Raw genomic sequence first — 15645 nt, 5'->3', positions numbered from 1 at the left:
GAACTTCAACATGAAATGCAAACAATTTCATTATAGAAAACGAAGAAGCTCTTAGAGCAGCCAAAAGTAATACCAAGTTTTAACTTTATTTATTACTTTAAATGCAAAATGACTAATTAAGGTCGCACTACTTACTTGGCTTCGATTAACATTGTGCATATTGTTTTTTATTAATAAATGTAACTACTATATTATAATAAAACAAATAAAAAACTTTATTCCACTTAATTTTATTTTGACCGTAACCGGTTTCAGCTCGTCAAAGCCATCTTCAGACTGGTACACAAAATTCTTAGTCTACGGTTTATATACACAACATATGGGGGAGAGGGGAGAGGGGTAGTTTATAGGGTTTTAACTACCCCTCTCCCCTCTCCCCCATATGTTGTGTATATAAACCGTAGACTAAGAATTTTGTGTACCAGTCTGAAGATGGCTTTGACGAGCTGAAACCGGTTACGGTCAAAATAAAATTAAGTGGAATAAAGTTTTTTATTTGTTTTATTATAATATATTATAATGGAATTCCACCACGAATTATCGGTCTCAAAAATAGAAATATAAAAAATGTAACTACTGATACCATAACAGCATTTTATTAAAAAAATATATTGATGTCCTTTATTTTCATCCTATGTCCTTTATTTAATCGTATCAAATCCTCTAATTCATAAAACGGGAGCTGGCAACCCTAGTTGGTAGTCAGTCTTGGAAACTCATCAGGAACAGATTAGCGAATGGTCTGCCAGAGCTCTCTGAATTATCCCACAAACTGATCCAATATAGTTGTCTTGGCAGGCGGAACAATTGTGTAGTCCTTCCTTCTGAGCTATTAATACATATGTTATATACGGTATAGACATGTTTTTTTAATTAATTATAAAAAAATTACATTTTTATATTTAGTATCAACCTTTTAATAACTTATTTCTATGACATTAAGTACACTTTACCCTTCATCTAAAACTTACTCTTTACAGTATTTAAGGATAACCTACGAAAAGCAGCAAGGCTTTTAGCTTCTTTAACATCTGTGGGTAGTTCATTCTAAATATTAAATCCTCTAAAACAGAGATTATTTTGGGTTCCCCACAAATTTGTGTCACATAAATAAATGAAAATGTAGGAACCTTAAAAGCTTGTTTATTCTTTTTGGTTTTCAGCTGCTCACTGCTTTTCTTATGAAACTTATAACCATCGGGTTAATGTGAGTAATTATCGGGTGGTTGCAGGGAGTCTCTCTTCTTCATGGACTGTACGAAGGCCAGGCAAACAGCAAAAGAGGGTTGGTTACTAAAACACACACTTTCATAAATAACAAATGTTTTTTTTCCTTATTTATGAAGAATCAGTTTAACCCTGCAAGCCTCTGAAGGACATTACTAGCCACAAGCATCATATTCCATAGAGCCTCTGAAGGACATTACTAGCCACAAGCATCATATTCCATAGACCCTCTCAAGGACATTACTAGCCACAAGCATCATATTCTATAGAGCCTCTGAAGGACATTACTAGCCACAAGCATCATATTCCATAGAGCCTCTGTAGATCAGATCTGAACAGGCATTTAAAAAGTATTTGTTATTTTTTGTTAGTCGTCGTAAAAGAGAAATTAATATTCTTCTTAGTTATAGTAAAATTAAATCTAGGTTAAAGATAAAATAACATTAAAGAAAAGATTAAATCTTAAAAGTCCCTACACAAAAGGAATGTGTTTTCTTAAGGCGATGCACTACCTCGTGTAATATTTTAAATTGAGCCCCTATCAATAAAAACCCTTACGTAGATGGCGATAAGGTTTAAATTCCCGTTTAACACCATCCGCCTGTTTTGATTTATGCAAGAAAAAAACATGGCCAAAAAGTGCCCTGTGTTTTGTTTTGTGGATGTTCAGTCATAAATATTTAATTTATTTCCAATCTTTTTATAAATAACTTCATTTTCCACATTATACAATAAAATCGTAACCGAAAATAGGTTCGTAAGTAGGAGATTTTGAACTTTAAAACAGTTTTCATATGCCTATACATTGTTTTTTTCTGGGCTTATAAATAGACTTATATAAAAAAATACCCGATTATTTCAAAGGTCAAGATGTATTCTACTCGCAGTATTTAATTAAAGCATCTGAAACAGTTCTAGGCGACCAAATTTTCAAACCAAAAACACATGATTTTGCATTACTACGTATGGCATCGCCTTAATATGGAATTCTTTCAAAATTAAATTCCAATAAAAACAAATCTGTTTGTTTTTTATCAACATTTTAATGTTTGATATTAAAATGTTATTATTAAGAAAGATCAATGTTTATTTCACACGCAAATATCTGAAAGACAATGTTATCTGGTTTCTAAAAAAGTATTTGTTTTTACAACTTCAAAAGTGAGAAATAAATCTGGACGCTTGTTGGAGCTGGAGGTTGTCCGCCATTATCAATTAATTGAGATCCGAGAAACAATTTGAGAAATGAGTAAACAGTTTGCAATAGAACTATAAAGTATAAAGTATTCTACATATATTAAAAATACCTCAGAAGCATTTTGAAATTCAATACGAAACTTAACTCTCATCCCATAGAACCGATGGGACATAGAGAATTTTGATGATTTAACGAAATTAACACCTTTTATGATTGAAAAAAATTTTGAGTGATTTGAACGTTATTTTTTTATTCAACCAGCTTGGACATATTCATGGTTTTAGTGGAAGCAACTAATTTTAATTTAGATGTTGAAATTGATGAACAGAGATATGTGAATCTACTTACTTTTTTTTTTTTTTGTTTTTTTTTTTTACTTTATTTATTTTCATTTCTTTACACATATTATACATATTAATAGATAGTATATAATAACATAATATATAATACCAAATAGTATACACAAGAAATTAAAACCCACTAAGGCACTGCCTGAGTGTGGGTAATATAAAACGATACTATATTTCAAGTACCTAAAGTATAATTTACATTAGTAGAAAAAGTTTTTCTTTGTTTATAGTTATTATAAAAAGTAAAGAGAAAACATTATGTACAATAGTTTATAAATTTTCAGCAAGTGAGTTGTAGAAAGGATCAATAAATTTATATAAAAGCGTTTCAATATCTGCGTCAATCAGCCATAATTTTACCTCTTTAATATATTCTATCTTTTTATTTATCATTTGAGTTTGTAGTGGTAGAAGGTTAAATGTACGAGGACAATGAAACTGCTTTGTGTCTGCATTAATTTAGTATTGGTTTGGGGGGTGTAAAATATATTATTTGTTCTTTTGCTCATTCTGTTTTCATTTATTTTTAAATTATTTTTGTTTTTAAAAAAATATTTCATAGTTTGTAATATAAATAATTTACGAATGTTAAATAATTTAGATTCCTTGTATAATAGGTCGTTCGAGAATGTTTTATTTTTGTAATATATGACTTTAATTATGTGTTTTTGAATTATTTGTAGAGGCTTAATAAATGTATCAAGTGCACCACCCCATCCTATTATGTCATAAGTGATTGCAGATTGCACCAGGGAGAAGTAGATCATTTTCAATTTTTCAATTATTCTAAATACTATTAAATATTGTGCGTCACTCAATATTCAACAGAATTTAAACAGCGTTTCAGCCAGTTTCTGTTCAAAATTGATTTGTGTTTCACAATGATTTTTTTTTATCCATTATCAATATAAAAACATATCAATTTTTTTAGGTGCTTGTTGTTCGTTTGGCGGAGCGGTACGGAGGATATGGCCGAAACCTTCAGGATGACATCGCCCTCGTGCATCTCCAGAAGGGTTTCACCTTCTCCAGCGTAGTGCGTGCAGTCTGCTTGAATCTGGTAGACAGAGAACTGCACAATACGCAGACTAGCCCAGGCAGTGTGGGGAAGGTAATAAATCTACAACTGGAATTTTCGCATAACTAGAACTATGCATTCTGAAGAGAGGACTGATTTTAATGTCCACCAGCTTTAATTATTATCGCATTCAGAACAAGTGAATGGTTTTCAGCATTTTACTTAAAATACGTTCAACACAAAGATGATTTTGTATTTATTTAACTTTTAAACTAACATAAAAAGGTATTTGACACACTGTAAAAGTTAACCTTTTTCGCATTCTGGATGTCATATATTTCTTTATGTAGGTACGTAAATTACCAATACAATTGGTCCAATGATAGTCCATTGCAGAATTCCTTAATATTATGTATTTTTAAATATTATTGCACGTAATTAATTAACCTGTTTACCCATTATTTAAGAACGAAAGAAGTGAATGATAGTAATTGTCCCTGCAGGTGGCGGGCTGGGGGCTGACGGAAACGGGTCAGTTGTCCGACAGCCTCAACTTCCTGAAGGTCCCTGTGGTGGGGGATCTAGAGTGCACGAAGCAGCTTACCAACACATCCTTCTCATATTCTAGATACATCACGACAGACAAGATATGTGCGGGACTCACTAACGGTAAGTAACGCGCTTCAGTAACATCTATAATCCCTGTCTAACCGATACTTTATTACTGAATACAATTCCAGGATCAGCCGGTGCGAGCTGGTGTTACTACTGCAGAACACACCTGAAGATCCCCCGCGCTGGTACCTGGGTACAGTTCTGAGACGACTTCTTACGATCTCAAGAATCCCTGTCTGACCTACACTTTGATCACCATGTAATTCCATTCCAGGATCAGCCACGTGCCCGGGAGACAGCGGGGGCGGACTGGTGTTCCCGCTGCAGAACACACCTGAAGATCCCCCGCGCTGGTACCTGGGTACAGTTCTGAGACGACTTCTTACGATCTCAAGAATCCCTGTCTGACCTACACTTTGATCACCATGTAATTCCATTCCAGGATCAGCCACGTGCCCGGGAGACAGCGGGGGCGGACTGGTGTTCCCGCTGCAGAAAACACCTGAAGATCCCCCGCGCTGGTACCTGGGTACAGTTCTGAGACGACTTCTTACGATCTCAAGAATCCCTGTCTGACCTACACTTTGATCACAATGTAATTCCATTCCAGGATCAGCCACGTGCCCGGGAGACAGCGGGGGCGGACTGGTGTTCCCGCTGCAGAACACACCTGAAGATCCCCCGCGCTGGTACCTGGGTGCAGTTTTGAGCAATGCGCCGACTTCTTACAATCTGGATAATGCTTGCCGGATTAACGTGCTCGCCCTTTATACCAGTGTATTTAAGCACCGTGTATGGCTGTCCAGTAATATGGAGGACCTTCAACCGCAAGGTAAATCTAACTTCACACAACTAACCCATTATTAGATCGCGACCTTCTTATTATAACATTTAACAAGTTACAGCGTTGGAAGACTTTGGGAGGCGGCTCTAAATAGAAAGTCATGGCACATTTATGATTTTAAGTTTTTATGCCGTGTTGGGCTAACTCCTTCTTGGTACATTGTTGATTTGGAATTAACATAGAATCCACACATAAGATTTAAAAAAGTAGAAAAGAGAATATTTATTTAGAGAGGGACAAGCAAAATACATGAGATATAAATTCCCACTTCTGTGGCCTCGGAAAGTACAATATGGGTAGTCAAGTAGGTGAATTTTATAAATATCTAAAGAAACGGAATAATTTCCAATTCTCATTGAAATATGTCAATATTTTTTATGAAAATTTTTTTAAATTGTTGGAACCACAGTTTTGATAGGATCTCATTTGTACAGATGCATTGGAGAAACAGATAAAAATAAAGGTTTTTTTTTCGGTTGGTGTGCCTTCAATTCCATTATTTATTTATTTTATTTATGTGATTTTCAACTGTTTAAAGTTTTATTTTTATTGTTAACGTCTAAAATCATTTTGTAATATAAAATTGTATACTATACATATGTAACACAAATTAAGTTGGTTTAATTAATATTATCTAATGTAAAGTAAAGTGACTTGTTGCCACAACATGGCTCAAGCTAGCGTAGCAACTTGGAAACATCTGTACCTCCCTATAATATTATCTCATATAAAGTAAAGTGACTAGTTGCCTTAGTTGTCACATTGCATCTTCTTCTGGTGAGCAGACAAATGAAGCTGCCGTCGCTGTTTGACGGCCTCCGTGGTTGAGTGGTTACAATTCCGGATAATTACGGCTTCCATTTCCCTTTGGTTGTCATGATTTGTGTTAACACTATGATTGAAGATTTTCACTAATCGGTTGTTGAGTTTGGAGTGATAATTCAATTATTTCCCTATCCCTGAATAACAGTTGTATGTTTTGGTTCTTGCAGAAGGTTGCAGACTAAAGGAGTCCGTCGGTGTTTGCAAGATTTACTCTGACTGCCCGAGAGCCAAAGAACAGGCAGCAAATGGAATTCTACCGCAGGTATAATAATATGTATTACCCGGGAATATAATACGAGGATGGCTGATAAAACCCGATATCAATACGATATTGACAAATTCCGTCGTCTGTGGTCAGTTAGTGATATTTGCGTTGGCACTGATTCCAGCTGGCCTCCAAGGTGTCAGATAACCTGTCATTATACAAAAAATATTGTATAATTTCGTTCTTTACGCAAAATAACTGACTTATTAATCAATGGAGGTGAACTACCGAAGCTCTCAGGCAGCTTATAAGCAGCCGATCCACGAATTACGGGAAATAAACGAAGCTATCGAAAATGCGGCGTAATTCGTGTTTCGGCTTGCGCAAACTTCGCCGTACTTATACGCACCCTTAGAATTGAAAGTATACACAATCCTTAATTGATTCATCTAAGACACGATCAATTGATTCCGTTCCTGATTGGAGAAACGAAAGTTGTCAGTTATGACTAAAGACCTCAATTAATTCTCAGATTAGTAATGCCAATTCATGAACAGGTCCGCTAGTGTTGCTATTTCTTATTTATTTCGTGTCAATATCGGTTTGGCTATCGATAGCGCAACCGTGCTAGGAATATCGGTATACAATTGTAGGAAGTTGAGCTAATAGATTCGATATTGTCAAGTTATCAATTCGATCGTGTTAGAAAATGAGTTAGGACCTATAAATGTTCTCCCTATAAATGTCATTAGGTGCAAACATGTAAACAGTGCGAGTGCCATCAGTGCAACCAACATATTAATAACGGTTGTACGCATTATTTTTATTTTACGGGCAATTTTATTTCAGTTTACGGGCAACACGAATACTATGTGTCAACTTGACAGGCGGGAATGTCAAGCGTAAACAAACATCGTGATTTTGACAACTGTCATAATAATATTACACTTTGAAAGTTTCTAAAATTTTGTTATGCAATCAATACTATACAGTGCTTATAAGTGCATCTATTAAATAATTGCCCCGCGGGAGGGCAATATATTCATAGCTTTCGTAATTCGCTAATTTATTATCATTGTATATTCAATACTTGGGGTTTAATAAGTAAACATTACAAAATGTCGACCGTAATAGACAACATCAATGGTAAATCGAAGGGTGAATTGTCTTCGGACCTTCTATCCAGGAATATAACACCGGACAGTACATTGGATGAAATGCGGACTCAAGCCAGAAGGCATAGCAAAAACATTAAGATTTCACAAGTTATAGAGCATCACGAGGGGAATGTTAACCCAGACAATGACAGCGAATTTGGGACAAATTACATAAAATATACAAAAGTTATTTATAACGAATCACATCCTTCCTCATCTTCATCCTCAAGTACTATTAATGATCGGAAGATTAAATTTGATGGAAATTTAAAAAAAAATGCAGAACTAGGAATGTCAGTCATGTTGATTTAGTAAGATGTTTTCCTGATATTTTAGAGGGTTTGGCCTTATTATGGTTTAGGTCCATTTATACTCCCGAGTTAACTTGGATTGAATTATCTACATTACTTATTATTATTATGTAATGAGCAGGCAGCATTCTGCTGATGCGCTCATATCTGATTTCACAACAAGTTTGACAGTAATTGAGTACTAAAACAATTCGAAACAAATAATAGACAGATAGAATTAAAGTCACAACTTTTTTCTATGAAACAACCTGCCGGTATGTCTGCTTTCGAATTTACGTTGAGAATGCAGAAGCATAACAACATGCTTGATTCTAAATTACCTACCTCTGAACTATTACAATTATGTATGAGGGCATTATTACCTACGTATATCAACCTTCTTGCGTCTCGGGACTTCAACTCTTTTTCAGAATTAACCGAAGAATACCAAAATCTAGGAGATAAAATTTGAATAGAAAAAACTTCTTGAACGTGTGGAGTCAAGAACTGTCAACCAACCTAAATGATATTTTTGCATACAGAAACACTGATTTGGGAATGGCAACCCGAATAGCAGAGCTCGCTACTAATTCGTTACCGACCAACATTCCTGTTTCTCCGGTCTACCTTGGCAGTCGACATTTCTTGATTCCTACTAAATCCTTCTGATATTAATTTCGTGTTATAGTGTAACGTGTTTTCATTAAACTTAAATTATCAACTACATCTTTTTACTTTATCACAACCTACACTATACACATTAATTGGCTGCTATAAAGGTAAGTATAATAGCGCCAAAAACGCTGATATTCCTGTCACGGCTTTTCACCCGGTGACTGCCACTGGATCTCTCGATATTATTTCATGTACGCTGATATTCCTGTCACGGCTTTTCACCCGGTGACTGCCACGATCTCCCGATATTATTTCATGTACGCTGATATTACTGTCACGGCTTTTCATCCGGTGACTGCCACGATCTCCCGATATTATTTCATGTACGCTGATATTACTGTCACGGCTTTTCATCCGGTGACTGCCACGATCTCCCGATATTATTTCATGTACGCTGATATTACTGTCACGGCTTTTCACCCGGTGACTGCCACTGGATCTCCCGATATTATTTCATGTACGCTGATATTACTGTCACGGCTTTTCATCCGGTGACTGCCACGATCTCCCGATATTATTTCATGTACGCTGATATTACTGTCACGGCTTTTCATCCGGTGACTGCCACGATCTCCCGATATTATTTCATGTACGCTGATATTACTGTCACGGCTTTTCATCCGGTGACTGCCACGATCTCCCGATATTATTTCATGTACGCTGATATTACTGTCACGGCTTTTCATTCGGTGACTGCCACGATCTCCCGATATTATTTCATGTACGCTGATATTACTGTCACGGCTTTTCACCCGGTGACTGCCACTGGATCTCCCGATATTATTTCATGTACGCTGATATTCCTGTCACGGCTTTTCACCCGGTGACTGCCACGATCTCCCGATATTATTTCATGTACGCTGATATTACTGTCACGGCTTTTCATCCGGTGACTGCCACGATCTCCCGATATTATTTCATGTACATGTACGCTGATATTCCTATCACGGCTTTTCACCCGGTGACTGCCACGATCTCCCGATATTATTTCATGTACGCTGATATTCCTGTCACGGCTTTTCACCCGGTGACTGCCACTGGATCTCCCGATATTATTTCATGTACGCTGATATTTCTGTCACGGCTTTTCACCCGGTGACTGCCACTAGATCTCCCGATATTATTTTTCCAAGAGATCGGCTATTTTTGGAATCGGTTCCTTTTGGCTTTCATAAATGTCCAAAATTTGAGCTGTACTTGTGAACAAAAAATGTATCTACAGAGAAATTTTAAATACTGTCGAACTTGATAATAACAATCACGGCTATAGCGAGTTCACGGCTATAGCGAGTTCAAGGCTATAGCGAGTTCACGGCTATAGCGAGTTCACGGCTTTAGCAAGTTCACGGCTATAGCGAGTTCACGGCTATAATGAACAATTACAAAACAATATTTTAGTACAGGCTTATCTTCATATAATAGTTGACTGTTATAACCAGGTCGATTTACTGATATACCGAGCAAATAATTTTGTCAACACGATTTCTGAGTACATGAGTAGGTCGTTGGGTCTGAACAAAATATACATGACAACAATTATTCTTGAAGTAAGTAGTAACACTCGTTCATTTCTCTCAGTACATTTGCAGTGTTATTCTTGCAGGTTTGCTCTCTCTCATCGATAAACTTGTCGACTTCCGCTTCACGCTTATTACCCAAAAAATTATAGATAGCACATGGTTTCAACTTAATTACTGACTGTAAGAAAAACTTTTTGTTTGAAGGTTAGGAAATTATTAAAATAACCCAAACTTACAACCACAGGGCAGGCATAAGGAACTAGAAAGAATAAACAAGACATATTTACACACAAGTGACGTGTATCCGGCGTTACTCGTGGTTATTAATAAGGCCGTCTTAAGCCGTGACGGGGCGAGTGGGAGCCCCTTTTGAAAGTTGCTAGCCTACAGGGTAAACAACAAACCTACAGGGTAAACAACAAACCTACAGGGTAAACAACAAACTCACAGGGTAAACAACACACCTAGATTGTAAACAAGAAACCTACAGGGTAAACAACAAACCTACAGGGTAAACAACACACCTAGAGGACAAACAACAAACCTAGAGGGTGAATAACAAACATACAGGGTAAACAACAAACCTACAGGATAAAAAACACACCTAAAAGATAAACAACAAACCTACAGGGTAAACAACAAACCTACGGGGTAAACAACACACCTAGAGGACAAACAACAAACCTAGAGGGTAAACAACAAACCTACAGGGTAAACAACACACCTAGAGGACAAACAACAAACCTAGAGGGTAAATAACAAACCTACAGGGTAAACAACAAACCTACAGGGTAAACAACAAACCATTTCTTTCTACTATTTTATTGAAGAGGTTCATGCAAGACAGTGCTATGCCACCTAATCGTGAAGAGGTTCATGCAAGACGAACCTTTATGCGATCCTTTAAAAGTTTTAAATAATGTTAATACATTAGTAATTAAATAGCCACATGTGAATTGTGAATTAACACTATTGCCTTACGAAAACATTCTTTTGGATACGTCTTGGTATATTTTTTTTAAATATAGATCACCTTCATAGATATAAAAATGGCTCATGGAATGAAAAAATAATCATTCACGTGATGCTACTAAAATAACAATAAATTAGCTTTTTCAATGGTTGCATCCTTTTCAATACATTTGAAGTGCTCCACAAGGATCCCAAAAGCTTAGCTCTTAGAACATCTTGCTTGTAGTATCCCACAACCAAGTCTTCAGGAATCTTTAAATGTTCGGTCACAAACAACAAAGCACGACGGTTCCCCAGGCAGACGGAGTTGGTCCAACCGCTCAATACGCTGCAGGCGATCCAACTTGGTTGGCGGTTCGCTGGTTGGATGCTTGGGCGTTGAACAACCGTTCAACTTGAAAGCCACGCCCTCTTATCTTACCTTTATCCTTACGAAGAAACCATTGCTTTAATATTTTGATAAAACTTTTATTTATTTGTCAATAATTTAAAATAACGCCACAAAGTGTAGTAAAAGTATTATTAGTATTTTAATTTGTTTTTTGTTCTACTGTTGAGTTTTGGCGCAAATAACCGTCTGTCCTGATAAACCGACTGTGTACGTTATAATACAAGTGTCCCTTTTCTCAGCTCTGCTCGCCCTCTAGTCCAAAGATCTGCTGTGTGGAGTCTGTGGAGTCTGTGAAGTTAGTGGAGACCTGCCCGCCTCTGCCCCGTTCTACTGTCAGCCAGCGGAAGACTGGTTCAAAGGCCAACGACTGTAAGTTGCATTGCTCTGTATTCATTCTGGCTCTAATAATAATGCACACACTTGAGATGACTTATTGCCTCCATCATATTATTATGTATCGTGTCACAAAAGCAAGTCCAAGCTGGCCAACATTATCATCACCATCTCCCTCCTCTAGTGAAGCTATGCTGGGCATGTGACAGATGACTGCTGGAATCTCAGTTTCATCGAGTGGCGTCCGTGGTTATGAAAGAGAAGCAGAGGTCGCTCGCAGATGAGATGGGCTGGCGATTTGACGAGAAATTCAGGCTCCATACGTAAAAGATCCGCCATAAATCGAAAAATCTGATTATATTTGAGGGGCGACTATTTGCAAAGCTGGACGCTGGAGGCTGGAAGCTTATAAAGAAGAAGAAGTTACAAATGCAACAATTTAAGGTACCGCTGCCCCAGCAACAGTGGGGTCAGTGGTTCCAGGAATTCGCTCTGGAAGACACACACAGATACATACGTACTCCATTTGCCCATCCCGAGTGTAAGTTGTCTCATGATAGGCAAGTTGAGCCATGGTAGGCAAGTTGTGCCATGGTAGGCAAGTTGTGCCATGGTAGGCAAGTTGTGCCATGGTAGGCAAGTTGACCCTTTCTCGTACATAATTTTGTTTAATTTTATGTAAAATTAAATAATGCTAAGTTTACATGATCAGCAGTTAGAGGGATGAATAGAATGGTACTTGTGTAGATATGGAGGCATGATGCGTGTCTTCGGCAATTAGCTAATCATCACCGCATCAACTTAACACCATTTAATAATAAAAAAATAATTAATCGAACAAAGAAAATTGCCATTGGATTAGGTAAGTCGTTTAAAATATTATTATTATTATTACAAATAATGTTTTCTCGTTGCTTGCAGACTGCGTGGGTCTGGCGGAGACTCTGCACCCATGCCAGCGGAACGGGTCCACCTGGAGCAGGGGTGACTTGTGTGGACCAAGGCCGGAGGATCATAAGTCGCACTATTCGATGGAGCCCCTCACTAAAACTAGCCCCTCGGAGGTCCAGAAATATGTGAGTAATATACTTTTACAAATAGTAGAAGATTATATTGAGCACCAGACCGAAAACCACGGGACAAATAATAATCTCTAAAGTCAATACAACAACGGCACAACACCATTACACATACTCATCCATTAAATAATCCCTAAAGTCAATACAACAACGGCACAACACCATTACACATACTCAGCCATTAAATAATCCCTAAAGTCAATACAACAACGGCACAACACCATTACACATACTCAGACATTAAATAATCCCTAAAGTCAATACAACAACGGCACAACACCATTACACATACTCATCCATTAAATAATCCCTAAAGTCAATACAACAACGGCACAACACCATTACACATACTCATCCATTAAATAATCCCTAAAGTCAATACAACAACGGCACAACACCATTACACATACTCAGCCATTAAATAATCCCTAAAGTCAATACAACAACGGCACAACACCATTACACATACTCATCCATTAAATAATCCCTAAAGTCAATACAACAACGGCACAACACCATTACACATACTCATCCATTAAATAATCCCTAAAGTCAATACAACAACGGCACAACACCATTACACATACTCAGCCATTAAATAATCCCTAAAGTCAATACAACAACGGCACAACACCATTACACATACTCAGACATTAAATAATCCCTAAAGTCAATACAACAACGGCACAACACCATTACACATACTCATCCATTAAATAATCCCTAAAGTCAATACAACAACGGCACAACACCATTACACATACTCATCCATTAAATAATCCCTAAAGTCAATACAACAACGGCACAACACCATTACACATACTCAGCCATTAAATAATCCCTAAAGTCAATACAACAACGGCACAACACCATTACACATACTCAGCCATTAAATAATCCCTAAAGTCAATACAACAACGGCACAACACCATTACACATACTCAGACATTAAATAATCCCTAAAGTCAATACAACAACGGCACAACACCATTACACATACTCATCCATTAAATAATCCCTAAAGTCAATACAACAACGGCACAACACCATTACACATACTCATCCATTAAATAATCCCTAAAGTCAATACAACAACGGCACAACACCATTACACATACTCAGACATTAAATAATCCCTAAAGTCAATACAACAACGGCACAACACCATTACACATACTCATCCATTAAATAATCCCTAAAGTCAATACAACAACGGCACAACACCATTACACATACTCAGCCATTAAATAATCCCTAAAGTCAATACAACAACGGCACATCATTACACATACTCATCCATTAAATAATCCCTAAAGTCAATACAACAACGGCACAACACCATTACACATACTCAGCCATTAAATAATCCCTAAAGTCAATACAACAACGGCACAACACCATTACACATACTCAGACATTAAATAATCCCTAAAGTCAATACAACAACGGCACAACACCATTACACATACTCAGCCATTAAATGTTTAAACAAACTCCCTAAAGAAAACAAGCTGAAAAGAATAATATTTTTTTATGAATTAACATAAAATACTTTACCTCAAATTTATTGGTTGTGTGATGTCACATCTATTGGTTGTGTGATGTCACATCTATTGGTTGTGTGATGTCACATCTATTGGTTGTGTGATGTCACATCTATTGGTTGTGTGATGTCACATCTATTGGTTGTGTGATGTCACATCTATTGGTTGTGTGATGTCATATTTATTGTAAACATTGAAAAAAAACAGTTAAAGTAAATGTATACTAGCCCGTTAATTATTAAGAAACCACATTTGGTATCACACATCATATGCCGTTATGAATGCAGGTAACCAATATTGTACCAGAGCGACCATACTTTATTAAAAGTTAAATATCTCTCTTCCTTTCATGCCAACATTTGTGATTTTTTTTATTTCTGAAAGAAAACGAAATGATGTTCCTTATTGCTTTAAATATTTACACTTGATTCAAAAGAAATAATAACCCAACCTATCGTATCCTAACCCAACCTAACCTAACCTATATTAACCTAACCTATAATAACCCTACCTAACCTTAAAACTTTTTATTTTTAAAAAAATAATGTTAAGCGTGGCCAGCGATCCCAAATAATGGCGGAAATGGGTAAAGGTAAATTAAGTAAATTACAGGGTGTATCGGCACGTATCCGACAAACTTAAACCAGCGATTCCTGAGCAAATATGGAGTAAAAAATGTTATTGCCACTTTGCGGTCCGGTAACGTTTTTTTATTATTCATATTTTCACCACATGTCACCGCTGTTTTATCCTTAGTCAAAGTTTGAAAGCAACGTCGCGTCTCAACTCAACACGCGTACGTACGTACCTACATTGGCGCGCTTTTACTATCAAAACGAAATGGCAAGGCATCATTCGTCTCATTTTTAACTACTATTATTTAGTGTGTTTCAACTAACTGCTAATAACTGCTGTTGAACACGAGAAACAATGCCGTCAATAAGGGTCCCATTCGAGAAAATTGATTTTTTTTAACCGCTGTATCTTTGAAAACAATTTGAATGGTGTTTTTTTTATAGTACTCACCAGGATTATTACTCATTCTATAGATTTTATATAAGATTCGAGTTAGATTATTTTTGATAAAATATACTTTCACACAAAAGACGCGAATATAAGAAGATGGTAAAGACTTGAATAATAGTTTTTTTACACATACACATTGGACCCTTACAAAGAGATTGATGTATACTATTCATATAATATTATAGGATAGCAATGCCTTTCCCTCCATTCAATTAGGACCAGCGTAATGGGTAGAAATACCCTTCACGCACAATGTTTGATAATATCAATATTATGTGTAGATGAATGACATTGTGAGAATTTTACCAATAAATAATAAATGAAAATGCTGACATGTAGGTTATGTTATAATATTTTTTACTGGAGCATTTGTTCG

The 15645-nt window shown here is 36.6% G+C and overlaps 1 protein-coding gene across 1 annotated transcript in view; it reads left to right on the top strand.

Moving 5' to 3' along the window:
* Positions 1-15645, top strand: part of LOC149409007 (uncharacterized) — a 71062-nt gene that overhangs the window by 20505 nt on the left and 34912 nt on the right. Inside the window, exons 3-11 of the mRNA XM_089650246.1 lie at positions 1164-1285; positions 3707-3886; positions 4297-4462; positions 4683-4810; positions 4851-4929; positions 5019-5240; positions 6245-6339; positions 11527-11656; positions 12542-12696. Coding sequence (XP_089506372.1) covers positions 1164-1285; positions 3707-3886; positions 4297-4462; positions 4683-4810; positions 4851-4929; positions 5019-5240; positions 6245-6339; positions 11527-11656; positions 12542-12696 — 1277 coding nt within the window. The remainder of the gene's footprint in view (positions 1-1163; positions 1286-3706; positions 3887-4296; positions 4463-4682; positions 4811-4850; positions 4930-5018; positions 5241-6244; positions 6340-11526; positions 11657-12541; positions 12697-15645) is intronic.

The sequence above is a fragment of the Hesperophylax consimilis genome, unplaced genomic scaffold, assembly GCF_061612785.1.
Source record: "Hesperophylax consimilis isolate HC1 unplaced genomic scaffold, BYU_Hcon_1.0 scaffold_39, whole genome shotgun sequence".
Classification (NCBI taxonomy): domain Eukaryota; kingdom Metazoa; phylum Arthropoda; class Insecta; order Trichoptera; family Limnephilidae; genus Hesperophylax; species Hesperophylax consimilis.
The sequence above is the reverse complement of the archived record's forward strand: the minus strand, read 5'-3'. Positions and strand labels throughout refer to the sequence as shown.